The following is an 18,921-nucleotide window of genomic DNA, read 5'->3' as shown; positions in this document are numbered from 1 at the left end:
GTCGCTGGGCCAAAAGCCTGGAATTCCCTACCTAACAGCATTGTGGGAGCACCTTCACCACATGGACTGCAGCGGTTCAAGAAGACAGTCCAGCTTCTCAAGGTCAGTTAGGGATGGGTAATAAATGCTGGCCATGCCAGTGACGCCCACATCCCATGAATGAATTTAAAAAAAACTTAATGTTAGGGCGTGCCCCACTTAAGTTAATCAGTCACATAAGATTATGCTCACTGTGCTACATGGATGCACAGTATCATAAGGCTGTTGGAACCACTCACTGTCTTTAACATATAACAGATGGTTTGCAACCTAATCAGTTGACTTACTGTTGCTTTCTATAATCTTATTTCTTGCAATAAATTTGTAATGGTAATTTAGCTCAAATTATATGACCTGTCAGTGTGGTTTTCTTCCGATTCACAGGTCAGGAGCATACGGTGGTATCCTAATGTATTTCCGGGACAATAATGCTGTAGTAGAAGGACAGATGGTTCATCCAGCAGCACGCTATTCTAGATAATTCTCGTCATTCTACCCTGGATTTGTGCCAATTATCTTAAATCTGTTTCTCCCCATTAAATCTCTCCTTAACCTTCTCTGCTCGAAATAATCATAGAATGTTACAGCACAGGAGACCATTCAGTCCATCGTGCCTATGCTGGCTCTTTGAAGGAGCTATCCAATTAGTCCCACTTCCCTGCTCTTTTCCCATAGCCCTGCAATTTTCTCCCGTGTGGACCGATGTGCAGGAGCCCTGTCGTACTCGGCTGAGTGGGTCTCAAGATTCGTGGTGGTCGGCTGCATACTGTACTAAGGGGGGCCGAGGGGCCGAATGCAGCACGGTGGCATAGTGGTTAGCACTGTTGCCTCACAGCGCCAGGGACCCGGGTTCAAATCCGGCCTCGGGTGACTGTCTGTGTGGAGTTTGCACATTCTCCCCGTGTTTGCGTGGGTTTCCTCCGGGTGCTCCGGTTGCCTCCCACAGTCCAAAGATGTGTGGGTTAGGTTGATTGGCCATGATAAAAATTGACCCTTAGTGTTAGGGGGGATTAAATACGTGGGGTTATGGGGTTACGGGGATAGGGCTTGGGTGGGATGGCTGTCGGTGTAGGAACCGGGTGCTAGGGTTTGGATGATCAGCCATGATCTCGTTGAATGGCGGAGCAGGCTCGAAGGGCCGAATGGCCTACTCCTGCTCCTATCTTCTATGTTTCTAGCTCCTATCTTCTATGTACAACATCGTCACCATGAGGGACAACCCTTGCCACTAGCTATCAGGCTGGGGGGGGCAGAGGGGGAGAGACACGGAGGGAGGGAGAGGCCAAACTAGACAGCCCCCTTCTGCCCGGGCTGTCCCTAAAGAACTAATTCAAGTGTGATACCAGTAACCGCAACACCAATTCTCCAATCACCAACAGCCCCACACTCTTCTGTCACTGATCAATATATCTTCCTCTTGGTCACAATGCAAAAATAAAAGCCAACACAAAATAAATATTGCAAATAAAATTTAGAAATCAAATCATGCTAGCAAGTCCTGTTAACTGCTTTCCGATATATAAAAAAGCTGCTCTGTTCAAATGAGCAGTTAGCTTTTAGATAATTTCACAAGAGGGACAGTCTAAAAGTCTTAGAGAAAGCAATCAGGAGACAGTTTGAGAAGAACCAATAAAATGAAAGTCCTAAAAGACAGGAGAAGCACCATGTGCATATACAAGTAATTTATAAAGGATTAGTTTAGTTCCCAGAATTGTGATCTTTCATTCTTCTGTCTACTAGAGAAGTTAGATAACTGTAAATATGGAACTGCATTATAACACTTAGTTTATTCTTTTAAATAAGTTTGTTTCATACTTTAAACGAGATTACATGTGATGCTCTACTACTTTTGGAGACTGAAAGGGGATCTTATGAAGGCATATGACTATCCAATACCTGAATGCAAATACCAAACAGGGCTTGCTGCTCATTTACATTACTGGAAGCTTACCAAGGCCACAAGGCAAGCATAGACATTCTCAAAGGTGTGGCGAATCACATCATCCATGACTGTGATCTATTAAGGGTGGAAGGGTAGAAATTGCAGAGGTTCTGGTCACAATCTTCCAATCCTCCTTAGATATGGGGGTGCTGCCAGAGGACTGGAGGATTGCAAATGATACACCCCTGTTCAAAAAAGGAGAGCAGGATAATCCCGGCAATTACAGGCCAGTCAGCCTAACGTTGGTGGTGGGAAACTTTGAGACACAATAATCTGGGACAAAGTTAATTGGCGCTTGGAAAAGTATGGGTTAATAAATGAAAGTCAGCAAGGATCTGTTAAAAGCAAATCGTGTTTGACTAAGTTGATTGAGTTCTTTGATGAAGTAACGGGCTAGGCTGATGAGGGCAATGCAGTTGATGTATATATGGGCGTTTGATAAAGTACCACATACTAGACTTGTTAGCAAAATTAAAGCCCATGGAATTAAAGTGTCAGTGGCAATGTGGATACGAAATTGGCTAACGGACAGAAAGCAGAAGTGGTGGTGACTGGTTGTTTTTCCAGACTTCAGGGAAGCATTCAGTGGTGTTCCCCAGGGGTTAGTATTAGGACTACTGCTCTTTTTGATATATATTACTGATCTGGACTTGGGTATACAGGGAATCATTTCAGAGTTTGCAGATGACACGAAACTTGGAAATGTAGCAAACAATGAGGAAGATAGCAACAGACTTCAGGAGGACATAGACAGACTGGTGAAATGGGTAAACAGATGGTAGATGAAATGTAATCCAGGGATGTGAAGAATGAGAAGAGGCAGCATAAACTAAATAGTACAATGTTAAAGCAGGTGCAGGAAGCGAGGGACCTGGGGATGTAGGTACACAAATCTTTGAAGGTGGCAGGACAAGTTAAGAAGGCTGTTTTAAAAGCATATGGGATCCCTGGCTTTATAAGTAGAGGGATAGAGTACAAAAGCAAGGATGTTATGCTAAACCTTTCAAATCAAATCAAATCAAATCAACTTTTATTGTCATTGTTAGTGCACAAGTGCAGTACAACGAAATGTAGGCTTGCGGCTCCCGAGAGTGTACATTTAGATTAAGACATTTAAACATTCAACATACATTTGGCTTGTAATACATTAACATAAACATAACCATAATAAAGTGCATTGGCAGATGTGCAGGCTTTAGAGTTTATTTGTGGAGTTCAGTAGGATGACAGCCCTGGGAAAGAAGCTGTTCCTAAATCTGGTCGTACGGGTGCGAATGCATCTGTAGCATCTCACAGATGGCAGGAGGGCGAACAGACTGTGGCTGGGGTGGGTAGGGTCTTTGATGATGGACCGTGACCTCCGTAAACAGCGTTTCTGGTATATGTGCTCTATGGTCGGTAGCCGGGTGCCGGTAATGCGTTGGGCAGTTTTGACTACCCGCTGCAGGGCTTTCCGGTCATAGTAGCTACAGCTGCCATACCATACTGTGATACAGTTTGTCAGGATGCTCTCTATTGTGCAGTGGTAAAAGTTAGAGAGGATCAGGGGTGACAGGTTACATCCCTTCAGCCTCCTTAGGAAATATAGGCGCTGCTGGGCCTTCTTCACCAGAGAGGAGGTATTGAGGGACCAGGAGAGGTCTTCCGTGATGTGGACTCCGAGGAACTTAAAGCTGTCCACCCTTTCCACCACAGCCCCATTGATGTGAATGGGGGTGTGACTTCCGCCTTTAGACGTCCTGAAGTCCACAATGATTTCTTTGGTTTTCTTGATGTTAAGGGCCAGGTTGTTATCGGCGCACCACTTTATAAACCTTTATAAATTACTGGTGAGGCCTCAGCTGGAGGATTGTTTTCAATTCTGGGCACCACACTTTAGGAAGGATATCAAGCCCTTGGAGGGGGTGCAGAATAGATTTACCAGAATGGTACCAGGGATGAGTGACTTCAGTTATGTGGAGACTAGAGAAGGTGGGGTTCTTCTTAGAGCAGAGAAAGGCAAGAGGAGATTTCATAGAGGTGTTCAAAATCATGAAGGGTTTTGAGAAGAGTAAATAAGGAGGAACTGTTTCCAGTGGCAGAAGGGTCAGTAATCAGAGGACACAGATTTAAGATGATTGGAAAAGAACCAGAGGTGACATGAAGAAACATTTTTTTATGTGCAGTGAGTTGTTGTGATCCGGAATGCACTGCCTGAAAGGGCGGTGGAAGCAGATTCAATAGGAACGTTCAAAAGGGAATTGGATAAATACTTGAAGGGAAAAAAAATTACAGGGCTATGGGGAAAGAGCAGGGGAGTGGGACTAATTGGATTGCTCTACCAAAGAGCTGGTACAGGCACAAAAGGCCAAACAGCCTCCTTCTGTGCTGTATCATTCTACAAGTGCCCAAATAATCTGGGGTGTAAGGCTTAAAAAGATTCAAAAAAGCCGAACAGTTTTTGACAAATACTTAGCCATTAGTTTTTATGCTTTAGACAGTCTACCTGGTTTGTAGCCCACAACCTGCATGGCCGTGGTAAATTTCTTGCATGTCTCTTCATAGTGGCCTTCCTTGTACAGTAAACATCCAAGATTAATCTCAGTGTCTGGATCATCAGTAGGCTGCTGCTCTACTAGACTCTAACATCATAAAAGTACATTTTGTTACATTTCATTCTATAATCATATCGTAAAAATATCTTCTAGAAAGAATAATTCAAACAACACAATACTTTTTTTTTTGCAACTTCTTTATAATCACAATAGTGAATGGTATGTTACATATGGTTATCAGAATTGAACTTTATTATTTTAATATAGTTTCTACCAGGAGTCAAGTCCTTTTGAGTTACATAGAAATGACAACAAGGAAACAGGCCGTTTGGCCCAACAAGTCAGTGGGGGTGTTTGTCCTCCACACTTGAGCAGTAGTCCTAGTCTGATGTGTCCACTCTGTTCCCATATCCCTTCATTCCATTTACTTCAAACCCATCTAACCCATTCTTAATACAAAAGCACAATACTATGGATGCTGGAAATCTGAACTACAGAGCAGGGAAAGGGGGAGGGGAGGAAAGAAGAAAGAGGAAGGTTTGTGATTGGGTGAAAGGCAGGAGAGATTAATTGACAAAAGGGATGATGGCGCAAGGCAAAATTTTTTGCCGGAAATCACAGCAGGTCCGGCTTGTTCTCTCGACACAGATGCGGCCGGACCTGCTGTGATTTCCAGCAAAAAAAAAAAAAGTTTTTTTGTCTGCTTTTTGTTTTTCATGCAGACCCCAGCATCTGCAACATTTGACCCCTTGTGACCTCACCTCATTGTTCTATGATGTAATATTTTCCTGACTGACCTGTTTGGACACCATTCACACCTTTGATTGCTGTGATTATCTCTCTGCCGAGGTGTGATAAATGGCAGTTAGAAAGATTACCTGTAATCATCTGACACTATTCTCTGACAATATAAGCTGTGTCTTTCTGCATCTCTCCACTTCACCTGACGAAGGAGCAGCGCTCCGAAAGCTTGTGATTTCAAATAAAACTGTTGGACTATAACCTGGTGTTGTGTGACTTCTTACATTTGTCCACCCTAGTCCAACACCGGCATCTCCACACCATGGCCACTATCGACACCACAAACTGCCGGCTCAAAGTGGAGAGGATCTCCAAGAAGATCGCGCATATCGACATAGACATCAAGTTTCTACAGAGATGCAAGAAAGCAGACAAGATCCCAAAAGGACTACAGATCACGAACCCACTCAAGTCGACCTACAACACAGACTACGCTGAGAGACTCTGCCGTCGTACCTCTCGCACACTCCTCAAACATCTCGTACACCAGCTCTACAGCAGACGCCGCAACCTCGAAACCGAGATAGAGTCCATGTTCTCAGCCTGTGCTCAGGACACAGCAGACCAGCTACGAGACACCGCCAAACAGACGAGGCAACGGAACTACACTGCCTACATGCACACCAAGAACAGGAAGCTTGAGAAACTCGGCATCACCACCAGCAGCAACCAAGCCTCCCCCGGTACCACGGTTGAAACCACAGGGAAGTCCATCGTCAACTTGTCCGACCACACCCTTCAACCAGGTGAAATTGAAGTTCTCAGCCGAGGGCTCAATTTCTGCCCCACCACCAAAATGGACCCCATCGGTCTCGCGGCAGACACAGAGGATTCATCAGGAGAATGAGGCTCCGGGAATTCTTCCACAAATCCCAAGATGTCAGCAGCGAACCCAATGAGACAACCAATGATCTGGAACAGCAGACAGAGGGATCCGCAGTGCAGCAACCGAAGAAGAAAGAGTCAAATTGGACCCCTCCGGAGGGTCGCTGCCCTAAGCTTGACATGTATGCTCAAGCTGTCAGGAGATGCATCAACGCCAGATTCATCAGCCGCACTCACAAGACAGTCCAGAATGTCACCCGAGCACAACGCAACGCCATCCACGCTCTCAAGACCAACCGCAACATCGTCATCAAACCAGCAGACAAAGGAGGTGCCATCGTCATACAGAACAGAACGGACTATTGCAAAGAAGCATACCGACAACTGGACAACCAGGAACACTACAGACAGTTACCCGCAGATCCGACCAAAGAACACACCCGCCAAATCAACAGACTGATCAAGACCTTCGATCCAGACCTTCAAAGCATACTACGCGCTCTCATCCCACGTACTCCCCGCGTGGGAGACTTCTACTGCCTCCCAAAGATACACAAAGCCAACATACCCGGACGTCCTATCGTATCAGGCAACGGAACCCTGTGTGAGAACCTCTCTGGATACGTCGAGGGCATCCTAAAACCCATCGTACAGGGAACACCCCAGCTTCTGTCGCGACACTACAGACATCTTACAGAAACTCAGCACCCACGGACCAGTTGAACAAGGAACACTCCTCGCCACGATGGACATCTCGGCACTCTACGGCATCGCTGCGACAGCCTCAGTACTCAACACCAACAACAGCCAATCTCCAGACGCCACCCTACAACTCATCCGCTTCATCCTTGGCCACAATGTCTTCACCTTCGACAACCAGTTCTTTACCCAAACACATGGAACAGCCATGGGGACCAAATTCGCACCCCAATACGCCAACATCTTCATGCACAAGTTCGAGCAAGACTTCTTCGCTGCACAGGACCTCCAACTAACGCTATACACCAGATACATCGACGACATTTTCTTCCTATGGACCCACGGCGAAGAATCACTGAAAAGACTACACGATAACATCAACAAGTTCCATCCCACCATCAAACTCACCATGGACTACTCCTCAGAATCGGTTTCATTCTTGGACACACGAATCTCCATCAAAAACGGACACCTCAGCACTTCACTCTACCGCAAGCCCACGGACAACCTCAGGATGCTCCACTTCTCCAGCTTCCACCCTAACCACGTTAAAGAAGCCATCCCCTATGGACAAGCCCTGCGAATACACAGGATCTGCTCAGACAAGGAGGAACGCGATGGACACCTACAGACGCTCTCGTAAGAACGGGATATGACGCTCGACTCGTCGATCGACAGTTCCGACGGGCCACAGCAAAAAATTGCATAGACCTCCTCAGAAGACAAACACGGGACACAACCAACAGAGTACCCTTCGTCGTCCAGTACTTCCCCGGAGCGGAGAAACTACGCCATGTTCTTCGCAGCCTTCAACATGTCATCGATGACGATGAACACCTCGCTAAGGCCATCCCCACGCCTTGACTACTCGCCTTCAAACAGCCGCCTAACCTCAAACAGACCATCGTTCGCAGCAAATTACCCAGCTTTCAGGAGAACAGCGACCACAACACCACACAACCCTGCCACGGCAACCTCTGCAAGACATGCCAGATCATCAACACAGATACCATCGTCACACGTGAGGACACCACCCACCAGGTACATGGTACATACTCATGTGACTCGGCCAACGCTGTCTACCTCATACGTTGCAGGAAAGGATGCCCCGGAGCATGGTACATCGGCGAGACCATGCAGACACTGTGACAACGGATGAACGGACACCGCGCAACAATCGCCAGGCAGGAGTGTTCCCTCCCAGTCGGGGAACACTTCAGCAGTCAAGGACATTCAGCCTCCGATCTTCGGGTAAGCATTCTCCAAGGTGGCCTTCGAGACACACGACAACGCAAAATCGTAGAGCAGAAACTGATAGCCAAGTTCCGCACTCATGAGGACGGCCTCAACCGGGATCTTGGGTTCATGTCACGCTACATGTAACCCCACCTGACGTAGGGTCATCCAGACTCAAGTCGTCGTTGGCTTGTTCTCTCTACACAGATGCGGCCAGACCTGCTGTGATTTCCAGCAAAAAAAATGTTTTTTTGTCTGTTTTTTGTTTTTCATACAGACCCCAGCATCTGCAACATTTGGCCCCTTGTGACCCCACCTCATTGTTCTTTGATGTAATGTTTTCCTGACTGACCTGTTTGGACACCATTCACACCTTTGCTTGCTGTGATTATCTCTCTGCCGAGGTGTGTTAAATGGCAGTTAGAAAGATTACCTGTAATCATCTGGCATTACTCTCTGACTATATAAGCTGTGTCTTTATGCATCTCTCCACTTCACCTGACAAAGGAGCAGCGCTCCGAAAGCTTGTGATTTCAAATAAAACTGTTGGACTATAACCTGGTGTTGTGTGACTTCTTACATTTATTCCAACAAATACAGTCTAATATTAAAAACTGTAGCCTAGATTTCCACCTCCATGGAACTGGGATGCATCTCCAGTGGGGCAGGAATTCCACCCACCACAGATGTGCCTTTGATCTCGTCTAATTAGGAGCAGAGTTTTGCTATGACAGGCCTTTCTTTTGAGCCTATGTATTCCATTGCTGTTACAATATCAAGGAAAGCCAGTATGAATTTGTTAAAGACAATCATGTCTGACTAACTTGATTGAATTATTTGATGAGGTAAGAGAAGTTGATCAAGGTAGTGCAGTAGATGTTGTATATATGGACTCTCGGAAGGCATTCGACAAAGTGCCACACAGGAGGCTTATTAAGAAGGTGGAAGCCCATGGAATTAAGGGGAAAGTGGTGGTATGGTTACGAAATTGGCTCAGTGACAGGAAGCAAAGGGTAGTGGTGGATGGATGTTTTGCAGACTGGGAGGTGGTTTGCAGTGGTGTTCCTCGACCTAGACTCGGGTGTAGGGAGCAGCATTATAAAGTTTGTAGATTCTACAAAACTTGGCAAAGTAGTACTGTAAATAGTGATGAGGATAGTTCCAGGCTTCAGGATGACATAGACAGGATGGTGAAATGGGCAGAAGCATGGAAGATGGAGTTCAATGCGGAGAAGTGTGAAGTGATGCACTTTGGGAGGACTAATGTGGAAAGACAGTATACTATAAATGGCACGATTTTGAAAAGTGTAGATGAGCAGAGAGACCTTGGTGTCCATATACACAAATCCTTAAAGGTGTCAGGGCAAGTATATAAGGTGGTTAAAAAAGCATATGTGTTACTTGGGTTTATAAATAGAGGAATAAAATATAAAAGCAAAGGGATCATGCTAGAACTTTATAAATCACTGGTTAGGCCTCAGCTGGAGCACTGTGACCAATTCTGGGCACCACACTTCAGGAAAGATGTAAAGGTCTTAGAAAGGGTACAGAGGAGGTTTACTAGGACGTTACCAGGGATGAGGGACTTCAGTTATGAGGAGAGGTTGGAAAAGTTAGAACTGTTCCCCTTAGAACAGAGAAGGTTAAGAGGTGACCTAATAGAGGCTTTCAAGATGATGAGAGGTTTTGATAGAGTAGATAGAGAAAAATGATTCCCTCTGGTGAGTGGGTCAAAAACCAGAGATCACAGATTTAAAATCACTGGCAAAAGATCTAGAAGGGAAATGAGGAGAATTTTTTTCACTCCGAGTTGTCGGGATCTGGAACGCTCTACTTGCAAAAGTGGTGGAAGCTGATTCCATAAATAATTTTAAAAGGGAGTTGGACAGGTACTCGAGGATGAGGAACTTACAGACAGGGTTACGGACAAAAAGCGGGGATGTAGGATTAAGCATGACTGCTCTTTCAAAGAGCCAGCAGAGGCACAGCGGGCCGAATGGCCTCTTTCTGTGCTGGAAGTTTCAATGATTCTATAACTTTCAATGCTGGGAAGACTAAAACCATCATTCTCCACCCCTGCCATAAAATTCTCTCCCTTGCCACTGATCTCATCCACCTTTCTGGCTACTCGCTCAAACTTAAATTAGACCATGCAAAACCTTGAAGTTTTGACCCTGGGATCAGCTTTAAATCCTATATCCTAGTCATCACTCTGACTGCCTATTTCCATCGGCACAACATTGCTGGCCCCTGCCACCAAAACCTTACTGATGCATTGGACTTGTTTCTGGCCTGCCAACCTCCTCAAACTACAACTTGTCCAAAATGCAGCTGCCTGTATCCTGTCCCAAAATGAATCCCGTTTGCCCACTGCCCCCCTCCTCGCTGGTTCCCTGTCCCACAACATATTAAGTTTGAACTCTTGTGGGGAGAAATTCAAGCTCGTTTCATCAGTTTTGGGGGTAAAAAATGAAGGTTTGGACGACCAACTTTAGGTCACAGTCTCCTACACCCGGCCTCTCCCCAAGAGACAGTGGTTTACGCTTCCCGTTAGCACCTTAAGAGGGCGCTAATGGGGCGCAAAGCAGCTAGCGCCCGGGCACGGCGATGTTTGCGCCACTCGTGAAATTAACCAAACATTTTGCGGCGGCGCTAAACACTACCACCACGATCTCCTGCGCCTGCAGATCGTGACGTCAGTCGAGTGTGCAACGCCCCGGACCGGATATTGAGTGGCGCCCCCTGCCTTACCGCCTGCCGCTAGCAACGACAGGTTGAGGGGAGCGTTTTGCAGTCGGGAAGGGACTGGGGGATCGCTATTTAAAGGCGACCACTTCCTGCCTTTTTTTGTTGGCGACATTTTTGCATCACGCATTCTGAGTGAGAGGGAGAGACTTCTGGAGATATTCAACGCTGTGTGAAAGAGTTTTGGGTACTGAGCAGCACTTTGCAGGTTCATTTTGATTTGCCCTTCCTTGTATCGATTTAGAAGAGACTGTGGGGGCTGCACTCTGAGCTCTTTCCCTGGGTCTCTCCATTGTTCTTTCCAGCAGATTTGATGTACAGGTCTCTCCAGGCCGAGATTCAAGGCTGCAATGAGCAAGGTGTAGATAGAGAGCAAGAACAACCCTCCCCTTTAAGAACTGGCTGGCGCCAGTGTGTCTGTGTTCCATTGCTAACTGACATCACATGAGCTTCGCCAGCACTCTGAGGTAGCGCCTCACTCCTCGGCATTAACGCCTTAAGAGAGGTGTGTAGCGCCTGATTTAGCGCTCCAATCACCTCCAGGGGCGATAGAAGCCAAGTTTGCAGTCGGAGGCGATAATTAGCGCCAGGTGCTAAACTTTGCGCCCGGCCGATAATTGAACCCCAAATGGGGCGATACCAAATTTCTCCCCCATTAGATGCTCTACAAATCAAATTGGGGTCCAAAGTGAGGTTCTAATGCTGGTTGTCAATACTGATCATCAACTGGGTGGAGCATCCTCAGTTGTTCTGGGTCTTTGGAGGCCGCCCAGAAAGAGGCAAGAGGTTTTTTTTATACTTTCATTTATGTGGAGCCAGGAGGAGCAGGAGTGCCAGGCTAGCTCATGTCAGAGCCAAATGAAATTCCAGCTTCCTTAGAGTGTGTTCATATTGCAGCTGGTTGTTGCTGTATCAGATTCAGTCAGAGAGAATCCAATTTATAGCATCTAATTCCTATTGGAATTCTCCTGCCCAAGGGAGAACCCGCCACTTACTGTTAAAATGGAAATACTTTGAGCATACAGGTTGGAAACTAAAACATTTGGTGAATCATCCAATAAACAGACAGGGAACTCATTCCACAAGTAATGCCCACTGCTAGTTCAGCCTTAATTTGACACCACTTTCACAGTCTGTCAGGTAAAGGCAAGGGCTACAGCCACGGTACAAATGGTCCACTTACACCAAGCCAGTACAGCACATGCAAGGAAGGCAAATATAATAATCCTCAAGCCTGGCGAGTTCCATTCTGGATGTCCCATTTCTTTTTCTTCATAGGGGGAGGAACTACTTACATTTATATAATGGGGTAGAGTTTCCGCTTAGAGTGCAATCAGGAAATTCTGCCCAAAATGCTATCGAAAATTGCACTTGTCAGGTAACAGATTAAGATTCCAATAAAATGATTTTGCATAATCACAAATGTGAAATCTTCAATGAACCACCAGCGTCATCGAGCAGCGTAACAGAACGTAACCGTTTCTTTTGTTTTTCTTTCCGTTAGAAAGTATTCCTTTATGTATTTAAGAGTGGTAACCTGGTGCAACTTTATTAATACAGCTGAAAATGAGTTCATCACCAAAAATAAGCCTTTTTCATAAGTGTCCAGTCCTCCACTCATGATTAAAATTTAACGATCTTTTGCGCTGGTTCGGCTGATTCTGCCCATATTGCGCTAATATTACTGGTGCAAACGAGCGGAAACTCTATCCCAACTGCCTTTAATGTAAAAAACATCCTATGTCACTTCACAAGGAGGTATAATGAAAGCAGATGCTGACCCAGCAAGAAGTTAGCAGGGGTGACCAAAAACGAGGTCAACGAGATGGGTTTTGAGAAGGTTTATAAAGGTGAAAAATGAAGTGCAGAGGCAGAGAGGTTTAGTGGAGAGGTTGGGGTGTGGTAAAATCAGAAGGATATTTTGTGAGGGAATATAGTAGTGGAAAAGATTGCAGAGATAGGCTAGGACATGGCCATGTAGGCATCTTCTAATGAACTATCTTTGAAGGCAGATTCATCACTGGGTGGCTACTGTGGATAACCTGCAGTTTAACTTGGACAATACTTAAACTTCAACAGATGGGGAAAACATTTGCAATGTGCAAGTCAAAGCTACAATTTTATTCAGATATACAGGATGAATTTAAATTTCTGGATTCACTTTAAACAGTCAGTTATCTGAAACTTAACTAGAATTATTCAACCCTTACCTTGGCTCCTGAAAGGTCTTCTTCTCCATATTTAATTGCAGCTTGTAGTTTCAACACCTGATTAAGAAATCAGATTGTATTTTATTTATTGATTATTTCTAAAAAAAATAGTATAGCATCAGCTTTGTACTATAACATTTGAATTATTAGTGCTGTTCAAAAATAAACAGATTGGTCCGCAGTTTCCGCTCGGCTGCGCTGGTCCTTTCGGCGCAGTGAAACCAGAGTAAAAGATTGCGGAATTTCAAGCGCAAATTAGGTCCAGCTCAAAAATCGAGGTTCCATGAAAAAAACATCGCTAGAAGCCGGCCCCCCCCCCTCCACAAAACTGGCTACCCCCCACCCAGCCAGGCTGATTTAATCACCATTGGGAGTCCTCTAATTGTGCTCGTTTGCAGGCTTTTGAGGAGGCTCCAAAGATTAAGCTGTTTTTTTTTTGGGTGCAAGGACACTAATAGGCTTGTTTTAAAAGCTTTTGAATAGAATTGTGTTTTTTTAAGAATAACTATATTCTGTAAATGGGCGACATTGCGAAAATGGAATTGCAATGGACAGAAGAGCTACTACTTGCCACTTTTGGAGTGCAAATACTCCTGCGTTGGAAAGAAAAAAAATCATATCCAAATTAGAACTGTGGGTCTTTTCTCAGAACAACTGCAAGAATCACAAATAGTTGAGTTCTAAATACACAATCTCAAGATAGAGAAGCACAGGAATTATAAGAGAGTTGGGGTAGATTTTGCCGAACCTGTCGGGAAGAAGGCGGGACTTCCCCTTTCGGGTTTTTGACCCGCCTACTTCGACGTCCGGCCAATCTGCGCGATTTTCCCTTGATTGACCTTGTTGAGCCCGCCCAGCGGGCTCAGCAGGCCAATTAAGGGCCACCCGGCAACAGGTGACGTCACACACTGAAATTTCATCTGTCAAGAAATATCAGCGTTTGACAGCTGTTTGAAGCTGTGAAACACTGACAGTCTGAGTTCTGACATGAGTCATTCTGCACAGACGTCAGTTAGAACTCACACCAGCACTCAAAGCTGAAGGCTGTCACTTTTGACAGATCGCAGCCATTCAGCTTTAAGTTCCAGCTGAGTGATGCGCTCCCGACGGCTACAGGAAGAAAGGCTGTGAAGGTAAGTACAGGTAAGTAAAAGTTCTTTACACACTTTAGACACACCAAACACACTTACCTTTGCACTCATGCACCCATCACTCACCTGAGCGCCGACATCGCGACCCCTCCAACTCCTTCAACCCGACGGCCCGCCTGCTCTACCTGGCATGGTTTGGAGCCGTCGGGAAACCCACACGAAACCCCTCAAAATAGGGATTAGGCTAAAAACTGCCTGTTAACTACCTGTTAACAGGCAGTTAATTGGCACTAATCCCTTCCTGTCTGGTTTCGGTGGGTCCCAGTGCGGGGTGGGTACCCGCCGCCCCTGAAACTTACGTGGGGCGGGGTTTTGGGCAGGATGGTGTCAGGACCCCCAAATTCGGGATTCCCCCCCCCCCACACGCCTGAAACCCTGCCTGACGGCTCCCCGAAAATCTAGCCCATGCTCTTTAGAGGAGCATGACTGCTGATGGTGATACATTTACAATATATCGTTAATTGCTACATAAACATATAATGCAATATGTGAGATATACTATATTACATGAATTCTTTCCTTTTGAATCAGGCAAACTGTAGATATGAATCGCCCAATAAAATAATGGAAAATATAACATTCTTCGGAATAAATGTTCTAAACATATTGTATAATGTATCTCTAATCTTACCTTAGTTTGATAAACTGGATTATCTATAAGAAAAGTTGCCTTCATAGCCTCTGCATACATGCAGGCCTTGTATAGGGATTGTGCATGGTAGAGTTTGTAGTCATCTACCTCTGGGTGAATCTGTATCAATTGTTCATAGCTGTCTGCAGCATTGGAAAAATCTTGCATCTGAAAGTAGCAGTAACCCAGGAGAGAGAGTGCTGCCCGGGACTGGAGACAAATTGATATACATAAAGAAGGGAATTGATCACTATTTAGCAAGAACAGCAATCACATTTTTTAATTCCAAAATATTTTCTTTTCAAGCTAAAAGCAGTCATAAATGGCCAACTGTAAAAGAACACTACCAAAGATAGACACCCAATACATCTGCAAAGGGGCTCAATTTATAATGGCCCGGAATTTGCGGTCCTGATGACGGCGAACTGGCAGTGTTCGCCGTCATTCCGCCTATGAAATGGACCGCAACTTCAGGATTTAGCACATGCGCAGCCGAACGCGGAAACCCTGAAGTTGCGGTTTGTCATTCACTGCTCCTCCACAGGCTACGCTGTGCAACCCTCCCCCACGCGCCCCCCACCCCGCCGGCAATCAGTGTAAACTGTCAAATTATGGAAACTGACTAAATCTTCGGCTCTTCCACGGTAATACCCCATTAAAAGTTAGACCATTTTGGATTAGGTGTAACTGGGGTTTTAACAGTGTATGGAATGCTAAACAAAGGTTATGGCCCTGAAAAACTATTTTTAATTTTGTTCAGTGTCAAATTTATCCATTTTAATAAAAATTAAAGGCCTAGAAATTGGGTATAGCCCCGCTTGAGGCGCTAGAACTGGCGGTGCGCAAAGTTTATAGCCAGATGAAACTTATCGCTGCCTGGCGAGATATTGGGTTGCATCGCCCCCAAAGGGGATTGAGGCGCGAATTCAGCCGTTGCACGGTGCTCCTAAGGCGCAAAAGTTCAGGCGCTACTCAATATCGACGCGGACGGGCGCAGCGCAGGTGATCTCAATTACGGGAAACCACGAGACTTCCAGGCGCCGGCCAGCTCTTAAAGGGGTGGGTCAGTCAGCCTGAGCTGCCACACCCAACGCCCTGTAGGCCTCAGAATCGGCGCTCGCCCTTCTCTGGCGTTAGAAACTTGGTGAGCATGGAGAAGGTTAGACAGAGAGCAGAGCGCTTCAGCACTGAGGCTCTGGACCAGTTGGTGGCTGCAGTTGAGCGCCGTCGAGATGTCCTGTATCTGGACAATGGCAAGAGGCCGAATCAGAAGGCTTACCGACGATCTTGGAGGGAGGTTGCTGTGAGGGTCAACTCCAGCAGCATGGCGACCAGGACCCCTGTTCAGTGCAGGAAGAAATTCAACAACCTCACACGGATCGTTAGGGTGAGTGATGGTTTAGCAAACTTCTGATTCCCTCCATCTGCAGCTGACTTCGGGCACCCTGTTGCCATGATGCCCCAATGGCCATCTGTCAGCAAGCACCTATGGCCCTTTCTGGGCACACACATGGACAGATGTTTCAAGGCCTCATGTAAGGGCTCTTTCACCATGGGGGGCATGCGATGATGTCTCAAGGCCTCATGTAAGGGCTCATTCACCATGGGGGGCATGCGATGATGTCTCAAGGCCTCATGTAAGGGCTCTTTCACCATGGGGGGCATGTGATGATGTCTCAAGGCCTCATGTAAGGGCTCTTTCACCATGGGGGGCATGCGATGATGTCTCAAGGCCTCATGTAACACAACTTCCCCTTCTTTCCTCTCCAAGCCAAGCTGGCGGCCAGGCAAAGGGACCACTTTCAAACCGGTGGCGGGCCTCCACAAGTGGTCCCTCTCACGGATCTGGAGGAGAGAGTGCACCAGATTCTTGGAGGACGTCTGTCTGGTCCTGTGACCACTGCATCTGCCGACCCCATTTCCGACAGCGAGGGTAAGACTCTCACCTTTTTCACCTGTTGCCTTCCACTTGGTCCCCCCGCCAGCATGCTTCCTCAGTGTGCAGCCATGTCAGAGCCTTGCCGCAATCTGGCATGCCTTTCCGCAAACCTGTCCTTTTGCTAAAGCCACTCTTCCACCTCCCTGCTTTCAGATGAATCAGCACCAACTCGGGCTCAACGCACTGAAGCTGCCAGTGCCAGTGCCACCGGAGGCAAGGAGCAGGAGGAATCCGGACCAGCCGTTGCAGAATCCGGGGAGCGGACACATCTACAGACTGGGGATAGTAGTCCCCTGGAGGGGAGGGGGGCTCTGAGGATGAACCAGTTGGCGGAACAAGCGGCATGCAGCAACGCAAGGGGGATAGGCAAGTTCGGCCACTGACTCCCCGGAGGGCAAGGCAGGTAGTTATGACTGCTGCTCAGAGTGCAGAGGAGGCGCGTCGCCTGGGTGAAATGAGCAAACAGGCCCGGCTCAGACACACGGAGCTGATGGCTGCAGTGGAGAAGATGCCTCAGTCAATAGATACATTGGCTAAGAGTATGTTGGACTTTGGGGCAACAATGGAGAGGACTCTCCAGGGCTTTGGGGCAACAATGGACAGGTCTATCAGGGCTTCGGGGCAACAATGGACAGGTCTATCCAGGGCTTCGGGCCAACAATGGAGAGGACTATCCAGGGCTTCGGGCCAACAATGGAGAGGACTGTCCAGGGCTTTGAGGCCGCTATGGAAAGGACTGTTCAGGGCTTCGGACAATCCCTGGAAAGGTCTGTCCAGGGCTTGTCCGAGGCAGTGGAGCGGTCGGCACCTGCCTTGTCCGAAGCAATGGAAAGAACTGTCCAGGGCTTCTCCGAAGCACTGGCACCTGGCACACAGGTCCTCACTGTTGCCACGCAGTCACTTGCCGGCCTCGTCCACACCCAGATTGAGGCAACGCGATCTCTCACTGCAGCCACCCTCTCTGCATCAGTTAGGATCACCCCGGGCCCTTCCAGTCCCATACAAGGCCAGGAATCAGTGGAGCATGCGATTGTGGCGGATGAGCCGAGCCGGTCCCCTCAGATAGCCAGTGTGTCGTCCGACCATGGTGCAGGTGTCCTCTCTCGGCAGGAGACCATTGCACATGCCAACGCTGGGACGTCTGCAGTGCAGCTGCCACCACCTGCAGGGCACACTGCTTCCAGCCATGGTCACATCAAGCATCCTGCGTCCGCACCTTCCAAGCCCAGAGGTCGGCCAGGCCGTCCCTCAGGGGCTTCTGCACTTCCACACAGTCAGCAGGCGTCCCCCAGCCTTGAGCCCGCCACTGGGGTCCAATTACGTAGGAGCAGCAGGGAGGGAAGGGGCCGGCCGCGAAAGAGAAGTCGTTCTCCCTCAAGGGGCCAGTTGTAGAGGGAGGTGCTGAGACGTTTCTTTGTCCAAATTCAAGGACACCCTCACCTGTTGTAATATTTGCAGAAGTTTTGTTGAGTTTTGCAGCTTTGCCGAAGAGTTCACAGTTATTTTGTTAGTTATGGTTTCTGTTGACATGACGTTGTTTTGCTGTAATGAAAGACTTTTGTGACAATAAACAGAAGTTTCAATGTGGCATGGTGCACGTGACTACTTTCAGTGATGCTGGCATTCAGAGGCCGTCAAACATCCAAAGTGCGCAGGAGTTAAGACTCTCATCATTCCGCCAGAGGGGTCTCGAAATGAGTCCTGATGAGCCTCTGAAGTATGGCCCTTCCACTTTCAGGAGCCCTTCCATCTTCCTCCTCCTCCTCCTCCGCCTGCTCTTCCTCCTCCTCCTCCGCCTGCTCTTCGTCCTCCTCCTCCTCCTCCGCCTGCTCTTCCTCCTCCTCCTCCTCCTCCTCCTCCTCCTCCGCCTGCTCTTCCTCCTCCTCCTCCGCCTGCTCTTCGTCCTCCTCCTCCGCCTGCTCTTCCTCCTCCTCCTCCTCCTGCTCTTCCTCCTCCTGCTCCTCCTCATCCTCCTCCTCCGCCTGCTCTTCCTCCTCCTCCTCCTCCTCCACCTGCTCTTCCTCCTTCTCATCCTCCTCCTCCTCCGCCTGCTCTGCTGGTCGTTGAGGGACAGCTGGAATTGGCTGGGTGCGTCGAATCGCCAAGTTGTGGAGCATGTAGCAGACGACGATGATGTGTCCCACTTGCTCCGGCGAGTACTGCAGGGAT

General features: G+C 47.5%; 1 protein-coding gene across 2 annotated transcripts in view; it reads right to left on the bottom strand.

Moving 5' to 3' along the window:
• The window catches only part of ift70 (intraflagellar transport 70), a 156,831-nt gene that overhangs the window by 118,207 nt on the left and 19,703 nt on the right, over window positions 1-18,921 (bottom strand). For both annotated transcript variants that reach the window (XM_086000484.1, XM_086000485.1), the window contains exons 3-5: window positions 14,814-15,023; window positions 13,032-13,088; window positions 4,467-4,602 (exon numbers count right to left, since the gene is read on the bottom strand). In XM_086000484.1, the coding sequence (XP_085856610.1) occupies window positions 4,467-4,602; window positions 13,032-13,088; window positions 14,814-15,023 (403 nt within the window). The remainder of the gene's footprint in view (window positions 1-4,466; window positions 4,603-13,031; window positions 13,089-14,813; window positions 15,024-18,921) is intronic.

Source organism: Somniosus microcephalus, chromosome 11, assembly GCF_052327205.1.
Source record: "Somniosus microcephalus isolate GS21.2 chromosome 11, FLI_Smic_1.0, whole genome shotgun sequence".
In the NCBI taxonomy this organism is placed as follows: Eukaryota; Metazoa; Chordata; class Chondrichthyes; order Squaliformes; family Somniosidae; genus Somniosus; species Somniosus microcephalus.
Note: the sequence above shows the minus strand (reverse complement) of the source record. Positions and strands in the feature narration are given on the sequence as shown.